This window comes from Hippocampus comes, unplaced genomic scaffold (genome assembly GCF_001891065.2).
Source record: "Hippocampus comes isolate QL1 unplaced genomic scaffold, H_comes_QL1_v1.1 scaffold91, whole genome shotgun sequence".
Lineage (NCBI taxonomy): Eukaryota > Metazoa > Chordata > Actinopteri > Syngnathiformes > Syngnathidae > Hippocampus > Hippocampus comes.
Window position 1 is genome coordinate 1923065 of NW_017805034.1, and position 23971 is coordinate 1947035.

Sequence of the window (23971 nt, forward strand, 5' to 3'; positions counted from 1 at the left end):
TTGGGTTTTTTTTTTTTTTTTTTTTACATCGAAAATGTCTTTCCCTTGGTTCCTCAGACATGTGTGAAATTTTATTGTTGGCTATCTTTTGTACGTTACCTTACAAGAACTCTGACCAACAAATGGAGGCTGATGTCATGGTACAACAATATATCAACTGCTCTGGGGGTCCTGGCCCCGGAGCATCCAAGAACAATTTGGCCAACTGGGCAGGATGACCAATGAGCAGAGCACAGCAAACAAACGGCATCTTCAGTGTTTGCCGTGTCTTGAGTTGTCGTATACTGGAGTGAGCAAATTGAATATTTCGTCATGGTTACTCAGGGTGAACGTTGAGGCTCCGCAACTAAAAGACGACACTTCCCGAAAAGATAACATGAACTTTACTGGAAACAGGTTATGTTCTCGACCTCTCCTGTCAAGCTCCTCGGACCAAGCAAGTGAGGATTATCTGAATCCTGTGCTTAGAGGCACTTGGTCACAGTGGGGGCACGGCTTTTAAACCAATGAATGACATAATATGGGTAGAGTACAGTGAAAATATCTATTGATCTTGCTCTCTCCTGTGCATATAGATACTGTACATATGAACGATTTATCGTTCTGGGATCGAAATCTCAATTTCAGAGATATTTCAGATCTCCGGGGTTGTCCTTTCTTTCACGCCGGCTTGAGAATGCTCGATGCCAAGATAGCGCTCTCCTTTAAGTAACTAATCCTCGGCTCCGTGGCGACAAATGCCCTTCGAGCAAGTAACACTTTTCACTCAAAGCGGATGAGGAGTCGCTAAGCATCCAAACACGCAGAGGAAGAAGGCAGAAGATTAGAAGATGGAGAAGCTAATGCTAGTAATCATGAATGTGATATGGAGAGTTGGGAAAGACCAAAATAAGTGCTTTGGTTTACGGGCACGCTTTTAAAAGTCTGGCTAGGACGGAGAGCAACCAACTATGAACAGAAACGGAGTCTGACAATTATTAAATATTATCAAGAGATAAAATCAGTTGACAGCTACATCAGCTCCCGCTCCGTTTGAAGCAATTAAATCTCTCGCTCAAATATGGGAAAAATATTCCATTATACATTTATGTACAAGGAACATGTACCTTAGAACAAAATGTAAAATGTTTTGGTTAAAAATAAAGAAAGTTTACGCCACAAATAAAACATGTATGAGGGCAAATAGTACAGTAATAGCAGTTCTGACTTTATAGCACGATTTTCAAAACTTTGAAAACGGACTGTCTCCCCAACACAGCGTCTTTAGTGTCCCGGCAATATCAGAGTAACAGCTTTGAATGTTTCAACGGTATGATGCCATTTTCTGTCCTATTTGTAAATGTTACGTGTATTGCGACTATTCGACACTGAGGCTTGATTTGAAGAAAATCCTTGATTTTTACCATCCATGAAGTTGTGCCTTGTGCTTGCAGCCCATTATAGCCACCATGGAAACAGTATTGAATCAATAATATTCGAAAAATGCAGCCAGACATAGACGTGTTATTCTGAGCGCACATTATACCTGTACGAATGTTGCGCAGAATTGCTCTGCTATCCTTCTTTTGTTGCTCTGCTTCCATTATCGTTGTCAAAGGTCCCTTCCATAGGGTGCTGTTTCTTTTCTTGCTCTGACAATGCATTCGCCGGCTGACTTTATGCCCTTGCACAAAAGAGTTGAGTTGACGTGATTTCATTACGCGTGCGCCCTAATTGGCAAGACAAAATGGAGCTCGACCTTGAGATAAGGAAGATAAGAAAAGTAATACTGAACACAACAACTACATAGAACAGCCTGCATAAACCACATTTGCAAGATTTACTCCACAGCATATGAGTGTTTGTCTTCGGGAAAGCAAAGAAGTACAAATACAGAACTTGAATCTTTACCGGAAAGATGCCGTTTTCTTTTTCTTGACCGCTGTCTGTCGTCTTCTCTGATGTCAACTACAATCTTGGGGCTGGAGGCATATCTGGTGGTGCCCGTGAGCCACCAGTTGCCTATCCCTGTACTTAACTGTTATACACAATAAATATGCGGAACAGGTGGGCCTGCTGGAGGGAAACGCCCTTCAATCCATGTTCGTTCCTCCATTTTGTCAGTTCACTGAGATACCGTTGCGTAACAGACATCTCGTTAAAAGAACTGAGTCGGCCAAATTTTCAACACCAGGCAACCGTAACACGGAAGCAACCAAAAAAAAAAAAAAGAAAAAGTATGAAACGTTCAGTCTTGATAAATTGGCCATTCACACTGCCGTCACATTGGTGGATATTCAATACACATTTGATTTTTATGAACATGATATCCAATTTGTAGTTTTCTCTTTAGGCTGCCATGACTCATATAGTAACTGCAAATTGTGTCGCTTGCACCATGTCATGTAATTCCAGCCTTAGACTTTACGGTAGATGCAGACAAGAAAAAAAAAATCTGAATGTTGTGCTCAGACCTTTAATGAAAATCTAGATTTAACTTAGTACGAATCATATGTTGTGTGTGCACTTGTATTTTGGTGTGAAGGGAATATTTTCTAGTTATTATATGTTCTACGTTATTGGCGCCATACTTGCAATCAACCGCATAAGCAACCGGAGCCGCAAATGAATACAATCAGTGTTCGGGACTTCCTGTACCGCGGCATCATTGCTTCAATTTAAAGACGCAGCTTAGTCACAGTGTTTAAGCAGCCGAGCAGGGCTTGGGTTTTATAATGTTTGCCACATAATTTTGGCTGTCGCAGTTTCAATCCGTAGCTCACAATGGCAAATTGACTCAGTGGTTAAATATGATCAGGCAACTACTTTTAGAAAGAAGTCATCAGAAATGGAGGCGCTATTACATTGGAGGTCATGATGCTGCGATGTTAATGCCAAACCTGGAGCTGGAGCAGTACCGGCACCACGGTCCACATGGTAAACAAAACCTTAATTTTGAAACTGCACTTCTTATTTACTCTTTTTTTTTTTTTTTTTTTGTCCCGGTGAGATATTCAAATGTGAGTGTCTGAAATATCCGGGCCTCAGCGTTTCTGTCATTCTAAGCCCAAGCCTCCCAAAGCATTAACAGTTCTGCATTTGCTCCCATGTATAAAATACACACAGACGCCAGCCCGCGCTCTGACCCGCTTGGATCAAGCATCTTTTTGTGACTGCACAGTGAATCTTCAGTGTGGCAGCCGCCATCCCTGATAACTGTCTCTTGGAAGAGATCTGCCACGCCGGATCTTACGATCTGGTGCGAAACACACTATCGGGTGGCCTCTCGTCAGACCTGTTTTCGTTTTTGTTACTTTCAACTATATTTGCCGCGATGCCATTTCGAAAAGAAGCTAAATAAAGCCAGCTTCTAATATTATGGTTCAAACAACTAAAGCGAGGAATTAGAACTTTTACAACCTCCCGCCCTATCTCGTTTTGAATACAAAATAACGTCATGGTAAATTGCCCAACCAGGTGTGTGGAAACGAATAAAAGAAATAAGTTTAGGAAGAAAAGGCTTTTGAAATGAGGCCGAGTCACCGCCGTGTCACTTTGGGGTTGAGAGCGCACGGAATACAAAATAACGTCATGCTAAATTGCCCAGCCAGGTGTGTGGCAACGAATAAAAGAAATAAGTTTAGGAAGAAAAGGCATTTGAAATGAGGCCGAGTCACCGCCGTGTCACTTTGGGGTTGAGAGCGCACGGTCGTTTGAGGATGACGCCAGTCGCCGCATTAGTCATGGCTTCCCGCCGCCCCTCACGTTAGAAGTAATTCTCAGCGGGACTACTTTGCTCTTGACCTGCAAGAGAGAAAAAAAATGAACTATTTCATTTGTATTACAATCCTTGACATAACCCCTTGCCTTGTCTTCAGATGTTAGACATTCATAAATTCCCATAATTTGAATACATTGCATTAGCGGGTTGCATCATGAAAATGGGCCATTATTCAGTCAAGGCCAACCTAACAAGCCAGATGGCTCATTTCACTGCAACAGCGCGAGCGGAACGAAATGCATTTTAAACTACAAAGCTGGGAGCTGTTGTGAAGTCACCATACGCATTAACATCCTGACACGCCATTATGGTTTCTTCACAAATCTCTTTTGTCAAGAGGTGAAACGAAACCGGGTGGAAACGGACACGACCTTCCAAAACTTGGGCGTGTCATCCAAGGCCCCGCTAAGGTTTGCGTCTGGACTGGATTACTGTTGTGGGTGCGCGGCAGACAGGATATGTCATCACGCAGAGCTTGATTTGCATCCGCTTAAATCAAATCTCCAATCAGTTGTTGGAAATGTTCCAACGGTAGACGTTTTTTGTGCGATAGATGTGTTTGCATCCACATACGTCTTTTCGTTGACTCATTTTTATTTATTTTTTTAACGTGTAGGTTTGTCTAATGGGATGTCATACCTTTCAGAGAATGTGAAGTACAAGCTTTATTGGTGAAGTGAGCTGCAGCATGTTCCAAATGGAGCATCATGAAGCACTGCAGTTTGATCGACGGCGTAATTATACATCGCCGCTTGGAACAAGGAGGCACACTCAGTTTCTGCTGTACTCACTATTTTTCTTCTGAGTTTTTTTTTTTAATACAAATACTATCGTTAGTGATAGACTACTATAACTTGCAGTCACCTTCCAAAAATGCTTTTCCAGGCCTTTACAGTGGCCTCATTGAGTTCTTGTTTGTTTCTGTGGGTTTCTCCCTTCAGTCTCCTCTTCAGGAGGTGAAATGCATACTCGACTGGATTAAGGTCCGGTGATAGACTTGGACAGTGTTTCGGTCTTCAGATCATTTTGAAATATTTCCACGCAAGATACTACTCAAAAAGGTTGCAGGTTTGGAATCGGAACAATGCACCCTTGGGTTGAAATCCTTTCTCAGTGTTGCATTTTTGAGTGCACTGATATGTAAAATAAGTTGCTACAAACAGTGAGAGCGCAAAGGGGGTGAAACTACACCTGCAGGGTACGACGCACATCAAAACGTCCTAGTTATGTAATTGTGTGCAACGGCAGCATGAGAGTTGTGTCACTTTTGGTTGTCATCGTCGTCCCCGTTTCCTAATCGCACACAAACGTGTCGAGGCAACTGCATTTTTAACTCATTCACTCCCAAAGACGTCTTTAAACATCTTTTCAGACTTGGTCCAGAATTGGCTGGTAATGAATGAGTTAATCTGTCGGTCAAATAATCTGCTGTGATATTTTACAAGGGGACAATTATGAAAATGGGCGTCTACATTTGTACCAAAGCGTCCTACTCATATTTAACTGTATTTATTAGACGCCTCACTCAATTTGCGATCACCTTATTCACCAGACGCTGTTCTGGCCATCCAAAGAATGGCAGGTCAAATCAATAAAAACATGTAACGCCTGATGGGTTTGTGTGTAACAGTGTGTGGCGCACGTAGATGAACTGTCGGGACCTTTCCGCATGACGTACCCTCATCAATTGCAAAGGATGCGCAGCATTTGCTGTTCATCGTCAATGGTTGCCGACCGGGTGTGAATGTAACCCCGGGAGCCGCTTGGGGGTTTGCAGGTAGCGGAGGTCCAGCATAAACCGATGATTCATGCAGCTAGCAGTGTCGCTCCACCTCATTTATTCACAACATGGACACGGAGCTCATGCTCCATATTGAATATCACTTTACAAAAGGCAGTGTGTGTGTGTGTGTGTGTGTGTGTGTTCACGGAGCTCATGCTCCATATTGAATATAACTTTACAAAAGGCAGTGTGTGTGTGTGTTCTGTTTTTCCCTACTGCACTGGGTGTCGTCTGCTGCTTCTTTTTTTTTTTTTTTTGAATAATCATTGTTGTCTGAAATGTCACCGTGCAAACTCAGTGGCCCTCAGACTCACAATGGAAATTCTGCAGGGAATCTCTTTCCCCGCCGTGTGCGCAGGTTTGCAGTGTATGTTTGAGTAGATAACATGTCCACATAGGGCCGGGCCATAAATCAATAGATATCGCCGTAGACGCATGATCAATATCAGTATAAAACACCTTCAATAAAATGTTCTATGGAGAAAAAAAAAAAACTAATCAGGAGGACAACCCCGACTGTGGCATTTTGCGTGCTGTAAGCAAAGGAAACAGTCTGGAGTTGTAGTTTTCCTCTGTAGTTGTTTTATGAAGAGTTTATCTTTCCCCGCTATACATTTATATTGGTTTATACTGGACGGATGCGGTATTATCGGGTCGGTTTATGAAAATAAATGTCCAATTCATTTGGATAAATGCCTGAGTTTCATCTTGTAAACTTGTACGGTAAATGTCCGCATCATGGGACGAAACAAAGGTTAGCCAAGTTACATTGCCTTTTTTACAATATCTTATAAAAGTGAGGACACGCTTCAGTGAAAATGTTCAAATTGTCAAATTGAATACGGAGAAAACAAATAGGCAAAATCCCACGGGGGCACTGAGTTTCCAGCAACTGGGCTGACGTGACCGCTGAGAGAGAGAGAGAGAGCCTGACGTAAACAGAGCGTGACGCTAACGGCGGTGTGTGTTACAATTTGGTAGATTTAATATCGCGTGAACCGGTCACTTCGCAACCGCGGTTGAGCGCACCATTCGATCGAATCTTGCCAAAATCGCCTTCAAAGGTTTGAACGCGGGTTTAAAAGCGTTTACACTTGGGGCTGACTTCCCTTCTGTTGGCTGCTTATTCCATTTTGCGTGCAGCATAACAGCTAAATGCTGCTTCACCGTGTTTTCCTTGAACTCAGGGCTCCACTAATTGACACAAGGGTGCAGATCTCAGCACCCCTATTGGGTTTCTATTCCACAAGCATTTCTTTAATGTATCAGGACCTAATTATCGACCAGTCGCAGAACTTCTATTCAAAAGTTAGTTGAACAAAAGCGCGAACATGTTTATAAGACGCCAAGAAACACCGGGACTATTTCTGTACTCTCCCTTCATTCGGACTATATTTAAAATGACTTTTTCTCGGCTCTGTATGAGATCATTGATGTGATCCAGGAAGTCAAACATTACACGACTCTCTTGCCTCAGGTTAATACAGAACAATTCGCCGCCTCATTAGTTTTGAGGTCTCTTGACAGTTTAGTTGCAGACAAGCCGAAGATATTGAGGCGCCGCTGTCACATCTCCATAGGATTGTTTTCCATGCCCCTGGCAAGCAGCGAAATGTCACCACTCAAGGATGGACATTTTTTTTATTTTTTTTCAAGATATATAAAGCATTTGGCTGTCTTGGTGCGTCACCAAGCCACACGCTGTTCGACAGAGATTGCCTGTGGTAGGAAGTATTCCTATGGGCATGCTTGCACGCACAGCTTAGCTGAGTTGAAACTGAGCGCTGCTTTGATGGCGCGAGATTGAGATCAAAGTAGTCCTCATGGCTATCTTCGTTTTAGCCTTTGCCCCGATCATTGGCGGAACACACTTTTTTTTTTTGTTTTTAGTTAGACATGAAACGGTGTGAAAATGTATAAAATGGCACAATTAGAGTCATAAAATTCCTTTTTGCATAACAAAATGAAAACAAAACAATATGCAGTGCAACATGTTATGGATTTTTCTTTTTTTTTTTTTCTTCCTAGACGAAATTTGACAATCAAGCTACAACCTTTACTGGTGGGCTTGATTTGACCTTCTTGAAACTTTTGAATGCATGCACTGTTCAGCTTTTCTGGACTTTTTGCAGAAATTGCTCTTCTCTAACAAGGCACTGAAGTGCAAAATTCACACTAGGTCTTTGAACCCATGAATAGTAGTTATCAATTGTATAATGTTTGGGTCAGTGATGTAAAGTACAGTTTCATGTCAAGATATGCATACTTGAAGGAGAAAGTATATTTTGCTCGAATCGATCAATTTTATTGAGTAATGCAGTTGGCCGCTCATTTTAGTCGAATCCAAATGGTTCGATGTTTGTCTGAAAACGGTCGTGTAAACAAAGAGTGTGGAGGAAATGAAGTGAGTGCTTTGACAAAATGGGATCAATCTGGCGCGGCGGGGGGACGGCGGGGGAACAAAAGTGGGATCTGTCAGGATCAACATGCGTCACATCTTCCCCTGGCAATAAAAACATAATTTTACTTTCGTGGGGGTTATAAGGAATGCCTTGTGACAGCACAATAATGCAACAGAATAAATGGACAGCCATCTTGTGAGCAGAGCAGCCTTCTCCGCATTATAATCAACAGAGGCAGATAATTACATTTGAAAAATGGAAAAATGGCTCGTGTTATTAAGTCTTTGCCGTTGCTGCATTTCAAAACAAACCCGTTTCATACCCACTCGGAAATCAGCAGACTGGCTCATACAAATAACAAAATGACAGTTAAAAGACAACACCTGGACCTAGATAATTTCATAAATAATATATGCGAGCTGCGTTTGACCCCTGATCTGTGCAACGACTGGACTATATGCTTGGCGAATAGTCTCAACTTGACGCAGAGTACAAGTTTCCGGTCTCCATATGTTTCTAACAGTACTGGGACGCTATCCGGAGGGGAAAAAAAATAACATTTAATGAGTTAAAGGGTTACTGGTTCGATGGTCGTGCTTTTCAAACCGTAAATGTCATCAAAAGTTGTGACTTTTCAAAGACAAAGCGATAACCCCTTCAGCTAATGCCGACGTCGGCATACACAAATGTAGCCCGATTTTGAGCAGGCAGACGTGTCACGGACACATGTAGGTTCTCATGGTCGATTTTTGTGGCGACTTGACAGGTCGTAGCCCATGTCGAGCGACAAACTCAATGATTGGTCGTGAGGCATCGAGGGCGCTTTGATGCTTCATGACCACGACGACAAAAGTCTGCCATGTCAGAATGTTTGCTCGTCGTGCTATGTCGGGTGAAATGTCGTGTCCTTGCGTTGGTTCTTTGGTTTTGACCATGAGGAAGACAGGAAAAGAGTCGTTTCAATTTGTCCATTCGTAGTTCAGTACCCTGTAGTTCATCACTTTTGTGTTTTGACGATCGAATGTCTAAAGGCCTTTTATGAACACGTCATGTACCTGCTTTCCGTCTAATCAGGACTTTGTGAGATAGCTACCATCCATAAAGGCTCAAAGGTGAATTCATACGTGATTTAAAAAAAAACAAAAAAAAAACACTCAGTCCTCTATTTTCTGTAGTCAGAATTATTAAGATTCGTTGTTGCATCCAAGCGCGCAGCCTTTATCGTCAATCATGAATTCCTGCCGGTATGCCTCGAATTAACCTTGCCAGCCTTTTCCTGGCGTGTGTTTGGCTCAGTTCATTTGTGTGCGCTTCAAGACTGTACTTGGATTTCATCCCGTACTCACGTCTGGTAATTGTTCTCAACAGGAGCATTGTTTTTGTTTTCATCTTTTGTCAGCATCCCCCACCCTCCACCCCCCGTCTGTCCACTTGTCTTTCCCCCACCACAGATTTCTCGTTCACTTTTATTCACATAGTTTCTTTCTTTTAGCAATTGAACTGGTGAATCAAGATTTTTAGTATGGAAAAGACACGTCGCTGCTAGATGTTGCAATCCATTCCAAGCTGTGATTTATTTATTTATTCATTTATTTATTCCTGAGTCAGCACCACAAGAACTGTTATTCGACAGCGTTGGCACGTGTTTCAGGGACTAATAAAGATAATTGCTGAAACATGGTGTTATAAAACAAGGTGTGATAAGCATTTTTTTTTAATTGGATGTTGAACACACACTCAAGTTGACTTACAAGGTTGTGCTACGTTCGTTATCCAAGGTTGTTGTTGCCTTCGCTGTCTTGTAGTCTTTCGTCATCTCGAAAACAAAGCGAGTGTTAAAAGTGTTAAAAGGACGGTGTAAGTGGCCAAGGGGAATATTTGCTGAAACCATGTAGTGATAAAACATCTTTATTGGAGGGCAGTTTAAGTGGCCAACGGAGATGTTTGCTGAAGCGATAGCGTGATAAAACATCTCTCTATTGGTTGCCGAGCGACACATTTTGAAACAAACAGTTAGCAGTCGACATGTCAAAAATAGTCAAGTTTGTCGTAAAGTGGACTTGGGTATTTTTGCGTACAAAACCGTTTTTATTCCCGTTCTTTTTTTTTTTCTGTTGATCCATCAGCGGTCGCCAGCCAATAAATTGTTGCCAAATTGCGCGACAGTGTTTTTCGGTTACTTCCGTGCCCTCCACGATTCTGTACTAGCTGCTTGCTTTAAAAGGTGCTTTCGTGCAGTGTTTCTCAACCTGGACTCTTAAAACAGCTGGGTTAAAAATAACCCAATTTGCATCAAAACGGGCTGACTTGTCACTCAGGTCAACATCAACCAATTAAAAAAAAAGGGGTTGGTTTGCAGAAAATGACCCCAAAAATTGGTCCTTTTTGACCCAACTGTATTTCGAGTGTGTATTGAGCCGAATTAAAAAAAATCTCACGGCACACCACCAAAGAGAAACGTACTGAAATCATCTTCTCTGTCTCTTCTCACGATTTAACAATTAACTGTTTGCGAAAGCTCTTATACTGTATCTTATAATCAATCACTTTTTAGGATCCCGCTTTAACGTCATAATTGTCACCATCGCCCCCATGTTGATGTCAACAGGATTTCCACCCTATCGCACACGTGTGTGTGCACCTGTGCGCGCTGAAAATGTCAGCGCATTAATTAAGAGCCGGGCATCTTTTAATACCTGGCGGGGTGTCATTTGCATCACCATTTGCCATGCCCACAGACTCATACACACACGCGCGCACGGAATCATGCTGTCATCAATGATGAGTCCATCTTAAATGATTGATTAAAAAAAAAAAAAAAAAAGGACGTGGCTTCTGAAATGTGGTTTAGCGCGTGGTGGGTGTGTGAAGGTCTGAAGGTCAGTCAACAGGACAGAGAGAGAAACCGCTGATGGTTTGAAATATTTGATTTGCTTTATTTTTGTTATACGACTTGAACTCTTTGCCATTAAAGTTGAGCGAAAGAGGCTGCGTGCTGCTTTGCGTGTCGTGAGTTGTTGGACAGTACGGGGAAGCGGTCATCGCTTAACCGCTACCTGATTGGCTTATAAACACCACAGATGTACAAACAGTTGCTGCGGTTAAGATCGCTGCTATTCAGTCTCGTAAAAGTTCAGAAAAAAATGTGCGTTTGTTTTTGGAGCATTTTACGAAACAGCCAGCAATTGGAGAAAAAAAGTGCACCTCCTAGTCGCATGACTTTCTCTCTATTCTATGGGACTATAACTTTTTTTACTGGCCATTTTTATCGGGAAAAGAAGAATTCTGTTCTCTTCCTAACCATTGTAGTTGCGTAATTCTGTCCTGTCAAGCTTTCGCAAGACACGCAGAGGCAAATGCAAGGCCATGACATTATTTTACCATACAGCCACTCTTACCAGCTACTTTGTTTACCAGCGAATAAAGGGGCAGGGCAACTACTAATTTTCCAAAGGAAACAAAGCACGCATCAGCATTCAAATTGTTTTTTTTTTTTTTTTTTAAATGCGATAATTTGATGCAGCGTATTGAATGCAATCACTGTCATTGTGAGCTGTCCTTCTCCATTTGGGCTGATGTAGGAAGGTCTGTTCCATCCTAGTTTGTCGTTAGGTTCAAATGACCAGCAAGTCAGAAAGGAAGGTGCCGTTTTCAAATTACTTTGTCAGTGGATAAAATTGTTGTTTAAAAAGAGCTTTTTGAACATCAAATAGAGGTCTGGCAAAGTGGCAATACAAAAGGAGTCTCGTATTGTTTGGTGGCTATTTCACAAATCACTGGTATGAAAATATGATGCTTTACAATGTCCTGTTTTGGGTGAATAACAAGGCGGGACTCATTACCAGTCCAAGGTGTATCCCGCATTAAGACCAAAGGCATTTGAAATTTGCCACGTTGTTAATGGTAAGATTGGACCAGACGATAAGATTGTTCTACAGGTCACTCCAGAAGGCGGCCATTTTGTGCCATTAATTCTCCCCTTTAGAAAATGGCTGACGCATACGAGTACACACGGGACCACAATCATGTGAATAGCTTGAGCTTATACAGTGGGATTGGGTGCCCAAATAAAGCTGTACAGTATGTACTGGATGGAATAAGATGATTAATATTTGATTATTCCGTGAACGGGTCATCTTGTGTGCCTCAACATATTTCAAATAACCCACAGCGTTGAAGGACACAATGTTGAAAATCTGTTTGCATGGCTGAAAGAACATATGCAATTCCCCTGCGCACCCATTGCTTCGTGCCTGAACGTAATCTCCTGTTTTTCTTCCTTTGTCTGACATTCATGACTTCAGTCTTCTCTTGTGCTTCGTTGCTCCTTGCCAATGCAATGACCAGCGAGCCACAAACAAACCGTCGCGACTGAGACAAAAATCATGTTCATCTTCAATGTCCATTTTCGTTTGTCCACAGGGTGTGTCTGCCGACCCCAACATCGCCTTGGCCCTTGCTTCGGAATCCAAGATCGTCAAAGAGAAAGAGGAGGAGCAGCTTCATCCATTTTCTGAATCTCAAGCCGTCAAGTTAGGTAGAGCAAGACCTCCGACAGGCAAGCCACCCGTCATATACCCACCCGCTAAAAAAGTGCATTGTCACCTTGAAAACATTTGTCACAGTCTTCTGGGATGGCTTCTTTCCCTAAATATGGTAACTTTTCTGATCTTTGTGTTTGTGCGCTCCTAACCCATCCTGATTTGGTGTCCTAACATTGGAGTTGTCCCTAATGGGCTTTTGGCTTTCAGTTTCTCATGCATATTACATACAGTGTCGCATTATTATAACGTCAGGCATTCAGGGAAAGCAAGGCAGCTTTATTTATAGTGCATTTCAAACACAAGGTAACTTCACATTATGAAACGTACATCATTTAAAAGCATTTGCCAGACAAACAAAAGCACAAAAGACATTTCTCAACAAAGTAAAGATATACAAAGTGTGTGTGTGTGTGTGATGCAATTAAAATTTTCTAGATTTTTTTTTTTTTTTTGCGCTGATACTGAATCTACACTTTTTTTTTTTTTTTTTAACTCTCTAGCACATCAGGTTCTCGGAATAATAATAACATAAAAAGAACACTAAAATAACATGTAATCTATGAATGTATTTAGTTATATTTATGAATTAAGGGTTAGGTTCAGCATCAGGTTAGTTATTTTTTTTCCTGAAACGTCATAGCTATAAATATAATATAAAATGCCAAACAACTGAGAATGTTGAAGGAAGTTACTGTGGATATGAAAAGACTAATCACCCCTTTTCAGATAAGACGAAGATTAATTATTTAAAACCTTTCCCACCATTAATGTGACCCTTTTTCTTCTGATACAAAAACCTTGAATCTGTTTCTGGTCATGCACATTAGGGATGAAAACACATTATTATTGAAACCTGAATTATGGGCTAAACAACCAACTTGGGTGGTTCACATGCGCAGATGGACGTTCCACCAAGTTTTACATTGTAGGACTGCTTGCTGCCTTTTCAGTGACCATTCCGATCAATTATTTAGATTTAAATGTAAACCACTGTTCCTCCATGTTTTTTATTCTTTAAACTCTCCCGTTAACATCCCCTTTTCATGGGGCTCCATTTAAACCCTGAATTGAGTCTGAGTGTTCAGACAGAGCTGTTGCAAATATCCGCCGCCTAATGGTCCGCTCAAAGGCACCTCGCTGAGTTGCCACCTGCGCCGCAAAATCAAGCCAAATGCTAGCCTGCCGCAGGTGATTGCAACAAGTGCTGATGATTCTTTTTGCTATAATCACAATAAAGACGCAAATACCCCCCCACCCCATGTCGCTAACGTCTCATTGTTGACTTATCAACACTAGAGCGCCCTCTTGCAGTTTAATGTGAAAATAATAGGAAATGCTATTATAGTGTATTAATAATTTAAAGTGAGAAGTTGCACCCCCGGCCAAACTATGAAAAAGAAAAAAAGAAACTGCAATTTATAATATGGAAAATACGGTATGCTTTGCGTTTCCGAACTGCGCCGTTCTTTCCCAATGGGTCTTCCCGTGTTGACGTTGGTTTCGTCTGTCCAAAAACTCTGCAGATTACGGTTGTGCTTTCTGGCAAAGTATTCAGTTTTTTTTCTCCCCTTGAATTTGACCTATGGCCCCGACATTTTTGTCCTCAAAAGCTGTAATGTGAAAATAATAGGAAATGCTATTATAGTGTATTAATAATTTAAAGTGAGAAGTTGCACCCCCGGCCAAACTATGAAAAAGAAAAAAAGAAACTGCCATTTATAACATGGAAAATACGGTATGCTTTGCGTTTCCGAATTGCGCCGTTCTTTCCCAATGGGTCTTCCCATGTTGACGTTGGTTTCGTCTGTCCAAAAACTCTGCAGATTCCGGTTGTGCTTTCTGGCAAAGTATTCTGTTTTTTTTTCCCCCCTCGAATTTTACCTATGGCCCCGACATTTTTGTCCTCAAAAGCTGTTTGATCATCGATTGTCATTTTGATTCACCTGCCTTCTTCAGAGTATGCCTCCAATCTATTTTTTCCTGCTGAGTATGCCTCCAATCTATTTTTTCCTGCTGAGTATGCCTCCAATCTATTTTTTCCTGCTGAGTATGCCTCCAATCTATTTTTTCCTGCTGAGTATGCCTCCAATCTATTTTTTCCTGCTGAGTATGCCTCCAATCTATTATTTCCTACTTTTCACAAAAAGAAAAAAAAAGACCCTCATAATTATTCGTATTATACACCTGCAAGTGGTTCAACTAAGATTGCACTCCTCCATTTCTCAGGTTCAATCCTCCTTTGGGATCTTTTGCATTTTGGAAGCTTCTTTGTGTGTCTAAATGATGGCAAGATCATTGGTGGTGGAGCTTTCCTTATTTTTCTAACTTAAGGATGTTGTTTTGGTCATTTATAGGTTTTCTGTCAAAACTCACATCTTTTTTCAGCCATCACAGAAGAATAACCAAATAGCCAGTAATGTCCTTTCGGAAATGTGTGGTATATGAATGTGGATGGTTTGTATTGCCTAAAACTGTCATCCAAATGCCTTTTTATCTTTTTATTTCAATTGATTTTTTTCCCTTCTTTTTAGAGGCTCTTAGGCCCCAAAAATATATTCAATATCTGATACATGGTAATCTACTTAATTCACTCGGTATAATTAACTACAAGAGTCATTGTAGGACTCCGTTTATGTTTATTTGGATCGTTGATTAACTTATTGATTTAGGTGGATGATTTCACGCTGCTTCAAGTGGAACCTTTAAAGTCGAGCACGAGCATGGAAAGGATTCGTTGTTTCAGTTGAATATGACCATTGAATGTCACACGGCTAAGTCGTCGACTGCGTTCAAAGAAAAACAACGCTGTGTACATGCGAGTGAGTTGTGCTTTTTTTTTTTGTCCTCTGTGAAGTGGTGTTTTATTTTTTTTGTTTTTGTTTTTTTTTTGTATGCCAGCAGTTTACCCCTGAAATTACTTCAATCTCGAATTCCATAATTTCCTGTGAGGAAAATTTGATTTTCTAATTTGCCTGTTTTGGATCGTTGATCAACTTATTGATTTAGGTGGCTGCTTCAAGTGGAACCTTTAAAGTCGAGCACGAGCATGGAAAGGATTCGTTGTTTCAGTTGAATATGACCATTGAATGTCACACGGCTAAGTCGTCGTTTTTTTTTTGTACTCTGTGAAGTGGTGTTTTTTTTTTTTTTTTTTTTTTGTATGCCAGCAGTGTACCCCTGAAATTACTTCAATCTGGAATTCCATAATTTCCTGTGAGGAAAATTTGATTTTACAACTTAACAAATCAAAGATCCCAGCGGTGCTGCGGCTTTGCCCAGAATCTGAACCCTCCCAGTTGGATAGAATGTGTACTAGCATATTAAATGCAATACTAAAGAGCAAGACACTGTGCAGAAGGTTCAATAACCGTGAGTCTTCCACAACACTTTAATTACTTGCTTTTCCACCTCTTATTCCTTTCAAAATAATTTGTTAAAAAAATATTTCTTAATATTGTAGCTTACTGTATTTTCCGGACTATAAGTCAGTTTTATTCAGACTTTGGCCGGGGGTGCGACTTAAAGTCTGAAGCGACTTATGTATGAAATTATTAAAACATTATTACATCATGTTTACATGTAATTTTCACATTAAACCGCAAGGGGGCACTCTTAGGCCTGTGTTGATAACTCAATGATGAGTCTGACGTAAGCGATGTAGTAGAGGAAGCGGCGCATCTTCTCCCTCCCGGAGTTGGCAGAGTTTTGAAAGTGACACGGAGGATAAAGATTTCATTGGATTTAGCGATTCACACTATCGTTATGTGAATAACTGTTAATGTTACGTGAACATACCTGGCAGGTTCTCAGTTCGTTGTTGATGCGTCATGTAGCGTTAGCATATTTTAAGCGAATTCGGCCTGTTGTTCTCGATTTTATTTTAAGTTTAAATTGCCTTTCAAGATGGCACCTGTGTTCTTGGTGTTGGATATTATCAAATACATTTCCTCGAAAAATGCGACTTATGTTTTTTTTTTTCTTCTTTATTATGCATTTTAGGGCTGATGCGATCGATACGCCGGAGCGATTTATAATCCGGAAAATATGATACCATAATTTTGTTTTTATTTTTCATCTATCCATGGAACAAAAAACAAAAAAGTCAAAAAGTTGAAGAAAACTTTGTGCAATACAGTCGAACTTAATAGTTCGACTGCTCTGCATTTTGTTTTTTGAGCTGCTGTGCACATGCGCATCGACCCAATTGCAGCACTTGGTCATGATGGGGTAATAGGAACCTTCCAGCCCTTACTCAACTCTTATTTTCCCACAATATCATCAACGAGGAGAGGTACGTGTATGTCACTGCTTCGTTTCACCTACCAAGATCAGCACATGTAGGATTGGGCGTTCACTGTCAGCGTTAGTTCCCCTCTTCATACTTGTCATTTTGTCACCGTCTGTCTCTCACAAAAGCAGCTGGTGTGTCACTTGGGACCCCATTTGGTCGTCGGTGAGTGCTGTTGATATAGTTCAACAGTCGACGTTGCGGGTACAATACATCAAGTCACATTCTGTAAACTTTCAGCCTTCAGAGTGGCTTGCAGAGAAATGAGATAAAATACAACAATTATCAGAGTTAGTCACGGATTTGTGATCTGCGCGTGCGTTCTTTAGGATTTAGCAGTGGTTGGTAGGCAGCTTTATTTTGTTTTATGAATTCAGTGAAAACGGCAAGGCTTTAATGCTTTGAAATTAGAGCCTTTTCAACGCACGCCGTCATGTTTTGAAATGTTGTGTGCCCCCTACCCTAATTGTGATGGATGAGGCTGAAAGAGACTAATTGCCGTTTTTCAAATGGAACAAAAGGGGTGAGTCCGTTTCTCTCTGTCCTCTTTTCCCCGAAATTGCTAATTACGCAAAGGCTATAAACCTCTCCAGCAGGTATTAATGCAAAGCAATTATTGTCAACAACAGGAATTTTCACTTGTTCCTCTTTCAGAAGAAAAAAAAAAACATCATGCAGTTGACCGATTTTCACATCATGAAAATCGGCGCTGCAGCGGCGGCAAAGATTGATTATTCTTTGTTAGTTTGTGACGATACATTGAAATCTGGATTATTTCGTCCCTCCGCTATGCTGTGAAATAGCATCACTGCTGCGCGGTGACCAACATTCATCTTCTTGGGTTTAAAAATGAGGTTAAGATAAAATGACTTTTTTTCGTTGTTGAATCTGTTTACAAATTGTATTTTTTTCCGAATGAAATTGTCAAATTCAGTTCAAATCAAATTGCGTCGTTAGGGATCATCGAAGTAGAATAATCAGAATACATGTTTCATTAGTCTGAATGCTTCCCGAGCGATTACCCACGATTATGCTGATGGGTTTTACAAGAACCCCGAACCATGACAACAAAGGTGTCTCAAAAAATATCACCACTGACCTCTACAAAACCATGCTCTCGTCATTTTACCTCAGGCACATTTAAGGCGTGTGGCGTATCAGCAAATAAAAAGTTTCTACAAAATGTATTAAAGTGGAAATTATGTTTTACAAATATCTTGTCATGTTACTCACAACAAAATTAATTATCTAGAGCAAACATTGCAGTTGAGGTTTCTTTTAAGGCAGTAGCTACCAGAATAAAAATGTACATACCCCATTGTGTGACTTTGGATGGAGATGCACAGTAGTTAAAAAAAAAAAAAAAAAAAATCAGTTGGGTCTAAGAAAAGAGACCAATGTGAACAAATGACCCTTCAGCTACAGCATGGGCCAAACTTTACCCAGCTGAGCTTCCTATCCTAACAGGAGCAGGGCTCCTTTGTCTTTCCGAAAGCAACACTCAATTTGTGGATTTTTAATGCGAAGAAGTAGTTGCCAGTGGCTTTGCTGCTTTGCCCTTGCACATTTGATCAGAAACGCTTACTCAGACTTTGGCACATCTCCATTCCTTTTGTCTCTTTTCGTATTTCTCACTGTTGCGTGACTGGGCTAGACCCATTAGTTTCCCACTAGATCTTATTTCTTCAGCTCACTAAGACAGTTGTACTTTTGCACCATTGTGGGAACAGTTTGGGGTCGACCCTCGCGTTTTTTTTTTGTTTTGTTTTGTTTTTTCTCCCTTCCAACCCGACAGTCACTTGGTGAACAAAGCAAGGTTCACCATTACCGGGAGGAGACTGACGCTAGGCCCTCCCAGCATGTCCTCCCGATTGCACATGCCCTCAGCACGTTGTCAGACTTTCTGATAAAGTGGGCAATCGCTCACTATGCTGATATTTGCCTTGGACATTTTCAAAGGATTGTTAAAAGCCGACAAAAGCAAACGTCTTTGGATCAGTTCTTTACAAAACGCCAGACAAAAACCACTTCGGAGAGAGAACATGAACTAGAGAGGGCAAAAAATGATGAGTTAAAAGTTAAATGACCATTTTTATTCTTTCTTTTTTACATCATGCACAACTCTCATTTATATCTCATTTGAAATAATCTAATTGGAACATTTATTTGTTACATAGTTTGATGCATTTTTATGCTTTAGAAAACATTTTTATCAGAATTTTTGGGGGCTCTTGGAACGGATTAGGGCATTTACATGGAAAACACGTCTCTACTTACAAAATTTTCTACTTCAGACATTTCTTCCACAACCAATTAATTTCATAAGTAGAGTTACCACTTTATACTTCTGGAGGAACAACTAAATTTAACCAAAACAAGAAAACTTTGTTGATCCTAACTTTTGCTTACCTATCCCCACTTTGAATTTGGTTCTTTTTCACAAAATCAAAATTCCAAGCTTCCCAAAGTGCAACAACAATCCCCATGGCAAAGCTCTTTTCTCTTCCTGTTCAAAAGAATGTTTACAATAAGAGAACGCTACAGAGCTCGATATGCACGAATGCTCATGTGACGACTGCAGCGTCTATTGACTTTCCATTTTGCAATAATATACGAGCTGTAGCGCCATATAACCGTGCGTCTTTGTGTCCCGCGTCTTTGACCGGCAGGCTCTTTTATCAGCTGCCGATGTGCACTGATCCACTGCTTGATGATGAGATGTGATGAATGGTGGTTGTCAAAACAAATGAATGCGTCTTTTATTCTGGTTTTGGTAGCTCTGCTGGCCTAACCCCCCCCACCCGTTTTCTTTTTACATGATTGATACCAGGCTTCTCAGGTTGCGATCCAAAAAGGTCATTTTGCCATCAAATAGATTTGAATGGAAATATGTAAACTTATGTTGCTGGGAACTGGATTATTTGTGCCACAAGGAACAAGCATCGAAAGGACAACGCCCCGATTGATGACACGAATATCAATCCTGCCACCCGTGCATTACGCCTCACTGAACAGGATATGAAATTGATCAAGGATGAGACTTGACGTTGCACTGTTGCTATCGTCTTGCTGTCAAACAAGATCCGGATCGACGATGAATATGGAAATTGCCGAGACGCGGCAACTTGTGAGCTACAAGGCGGGAGCTCCGGGAACGAAGCTGACGCACATCGTCTTTGTTTTGATGGGTCGACAAGATTGTGCAGAGCTCAAAGCACATCCAGGTCTTTTAGCTCTTCACAATCTTCGAAACGAGATTGGATACAAAATGACAGGTTGCTACTCTAACAGGCGGCTGCTTGGCTGTATTTGCTCATAGAATGAGTTTGATTCCTTCGGGATGGGCGAACGTTTTGACTGCATTCGGAATTAAGGCTTCGTCGAGAATTTGTGGCGTAATCTCTAAAGCAGTGGAGTGTGTCTGGCAGCATGGCCATAGCTTAGAATTCAAGTGTTAAAAGCAGCGACGCATGACTGTGCATTTCCTTTTTGTTTTAAATAGATTGCCAATAGTGTTTGCATTGTTTGGAATTTGAGCTGCCGGTTTTTTGTTTTTTTTTTGAAACAGCTCAATGTTGCTTATTTGTATTCTACTAGTGATCAGAGCCTCCCCTGTCTTCAATATTCGTTTTTTCACCCTAGATTGATTTCATGTTTAGTTTTTATTCTCTTTTTGGTTTTCCCCATTAAAACAGAGGAGGGCCTTCAACTTCCGAGGAAGAGAGTCTCTCAATGGGGTAGCTCCAATGACCAAGAAACAGGAAGCGCACATCCGGAACTGACTGGCCATTCAGGAAGCAGCTGGAGACGCATCCTTCTCCTCATCCTCGCCATCACTATTCACAACATTCCAGGTGAGAACAAACCGTTCGGCGAGGACATGAAAGTCTGTTTGCAAATGGGATGTGTGTGTTAGAAATCAGCAACCTTAAGACAAATCGATATTTCGAAGAAACTAACTCGACTCCAGTCATGGATTTGAAGTGCAATTAAACAACACAATCGCACGTAAGGCAGACCTCGGAGGCGGACCTCTTGCAGCTGTCATTTCACACTGCACCTACCACTATTTTAACTACTTTTTTTTTTTTTCTTGATGCAAATGATGTTTTCACTGCCCCGCTGAGTGGCTTCAAACTGGCAGGAAAGAGAGTGATTCATTTGATGCGGCGGTACATGCCTTACTCGGTGGTCATGTGATGATGATTTTACATACAGGGGCACATGTTCAGAATAAAACCTTTTTTCCCTCCCGTCAGATTGTCGAACCCCTTTTTCTCCTGACATAGATTTGTTCAAACGCACTGTCAGACGGGAATGTAGGCGAGGTGCGGAAGTGTGAACTTGGCAGTGACAACAATCAGTAGGAGGAGAGGTTTGCTGCTTTGTATCAGCGACGGCGAGGCCTAAATGCTCTTCCAATCTATCAGAAGGAAATACTTGATCAATATCATTTTTTTTTTTCATGAAAAATGACAAAATATGTTTTCGCAACAAGTTGTTTTTTTTTTATTTATTTGACCTTTACTTAGCCAGATAGGCGTCCTCCGACTGTTTTCCATTTGTACTAGGAAATTCCGGACACATCTGACAAGACGACTGATTTAAGTGACAAAGCTGACTATGCTAAGCTGTGCCAAATTTCTGTACAGCTCTGTGGTCATCATCATTATGTTATGACTTTCACTTTAAGATGCTTCCTTCCGCCGGAAGTCAACTAATGAGGTGTTACGACTTTAGATTTGCACGTTTGAATAGTATTCCTTCAGGGCCATTCAACTTTAGAGATCAGATTAAAAAAAAAAAAAAAAGATATGTTCAGTTTTACAGCAGACACTAAAGCTTGTTAATGTATCGTCAAACTTAGTGTGAAAGTGCAAATAGAGTTTCGAGGGCCCTGTGGCATTTCAGACGGATCCCGAGAATTGAGTGCGAGTGAAGAGTGCTCCCTGCCCCCCGCCCAGGAGGGTTCTTCATTATGTCTGCGTGTATGGACAGTGGGGAATAGATTGGAGCCAATGTGTCGTTATCCGAGGTAACGACAGCCGTTGGATGATGATGAAGAGGCCCTTCAGGCTCTTGGATAGCTGCGGCTGCACACAGATGAGGATCCTGATGTCTCCTCAACAAGTTGCCTGTGCACAGATGCTTTCATCTTTCATTTGTCTCCTTTTTAGTCTCGACTTTGCTTTTTCTTTCACCTGTAGCTTTAGGCTGAATGGACGCTGCATTAATAATTCCAGCATGGATCCTTTGCTATACTCAAACCTTTGAACTCCGTGAATCCTTCTTCCCTTCTGTTTTATTACTTTTTTGGACCGCACGAATGAAACAAACTTGCAAACGTTGATGGGAATGTTTTCAGATAACTTGGCATTCCAGCTACGAAAGTTGCATCCTAAATGTTTCAACACATTTTAATCAGCATCCAGATTTGGTCCGGAATTAATGGGTGGAGATTCATCTTTTTTTTTTTTTTTCCTAAATTATTTTCAAAAATTTATGAATTTATTAGAAGCAAACCAACACATCTTATCCAGAGTTCCCAATACTTATGGAGGGCAGTAAAGGCCGTAAACCGTACGTACTAACCCATTTGTTCAGAAACTGTGGTCTATATAAAAACAATACTACTGCTATCATCTGCAAAATTTTGTTTCGTTTTGGTTTTTTTATTTTTATTTTTTGTGCAAGCTGCTACTGTTGTAAATTTTGCATCACGAGGTCACATTAATTGTCAATTTTCACTCCCCTAAATAGACTATTGACTGCTTTCGGCGGGCTGCAGCCTCCTCATGTGTCATTCGTAGCCACAGGAACATCTCAGCAAGAACAAGCGGGCGTTAGATGCGGGGAAGCCTGTTAAATCTGCCATGTCTGTACTTACCCCAAGCTCTTGTGATCCAAGATGCTAAGGTCTTATTTGATGACTTGCTGCACTGCAAGTAACTCAAAGCAGGAGGGATTTGCCTCTCCACCATGGCAATTGCACTCAGAAAAAAAAGACGAAAAGTATCATCTGTGCCTTAAAAAAAAAAAACTAAACTAAAAATTCCATTTTGCTGACATTTTCGCTTGCATTGGTCCCGCTAACAAAAACAGCCAAAATAAGCTTGTAAAAATCTCTCATTTTAACCCTATCGTGCATAAATAATGACAACCTCACTGTAGTAACCACTGTCCCTGAAAGGGTTAAAATAAGAACTCTCACATGGCCGCCTTTCAAAGTGTGCACAATTTATATTGTCCGATCACATGAAGCTGATGACTTAACAAACACCCTGTGGGCCACATCGCAATATATTCCATGACTGAAATTAAACATCCATCCTCGTTCTCGTGAAGCATCTGTCTGCGTCATGAATAGGATTTTATTTTCTGTGTCTCAAGCGCCTGCAGGTTCAGATCCTTAAATGCCATAAATAGTTTTTCTTCTACAGTGACAGCTCATAGGGGCAATGCGTAAAAAAAAAAAAAAAAAAAATGCTAAGTGCCACAAATAGTTTTCCTTCTACAGTGACAGCTCATAGGGGGAATGCGTAAAAAAAAATAAATAAATAAAATATTGCTCAAGTGCATGGATTAAGATATCCGTGCACACTAATTAATTCCTAGCTCATTAACATGCGCATTTATATATATTTTTTTTTAATTTGTAAGTCGCCCTCCTGCTGTGTGCTTGTTTTTGAATATTTTCTCGTGACACGGTGATAGAAATTGTAATTAACTTAAAAGGAGGCCCAGGCGACGCATACTGTATGTCACACTCAAGGTGATCTTTTCTGCAGAGGGCTTAGCTGTGGGAGTTGGATTCGGGGCCATTGGGAAGACTTCATCTGCCACGCTTGAGAGTGCCAGGTAAGGCCGTTTCGTGAACAAATACAATGTGACCTCGAAACGTGAATTCCCTCGAATCGTGTGAAATCGGCGTCTCTCGGGTTGGCAAGCGTCAAAGAATTGAACTCTTCAGCATGTTGCGTCAATAGAAGAGTCCATTAAAGTTGATGTTTCCAGGTATCTGTACGGGAGTATTTGTTTGTCGGATGACTTTTTACTTGAGCTCCATACATTTGAAAACATATCTTGTGCAAGCCAATAACTAAGAAACAGAAGCCTCAGGTCGTTAAAAAATTTTGGTCTGAGCTGGGGGAAAAAAAAAACCACACATACACTCAAGGTGTTCTTTTTTTCCGT

General features: G+C 41.0%; 1 protein-coding gene and 1 long non-coding RNA gene across 6 annotated transcripts in view; one reads left to right on the top strand and one right to left on the bottom strand.

Annotated features, from left to right (window-relative positions):
- slc39a11 (solute carrier family 39, member 11) overlaps positions 1–23971 on the top strand; it is a 62275-nt gene that overhangs the window by 35939 nt on the left and 2365 nt on the right. For 4 of the 5 annotated variants that reach the window (XM_019863505.1, XM_019863501.1, XM_019863504.1 and 1 more), the window contains exons 5-7: positions 12368–12503; positions 20473–20631; positions 23566–23635. In XM_019863505.1, coding sequence (XP_019719064.1) covers positions 12368–12503; positions 20473–20631; positions 23566–23635 — 365 coding nt within the window. The remainder of the gene's footprint in view (positions 1–12367; positions 12504–20472; positions 20632–23565; positions 23636–23971) is intronic. The other variant, XM_019863502.1, reaches the window with a different exon arrangement.
- LOC109512044 (uncharacterized) lies at positions 14391–15131 on the bottom strand. The gene is made up of 2 exons (XR_002167451.1): positions 14624–15131; positions 14391–14482 (listed from the first exon to the last, which is right to left on the bottom strand). It is a non-coding gene; the product is annotated as an uncharacterized LOC109512044 (long non-coding RNA).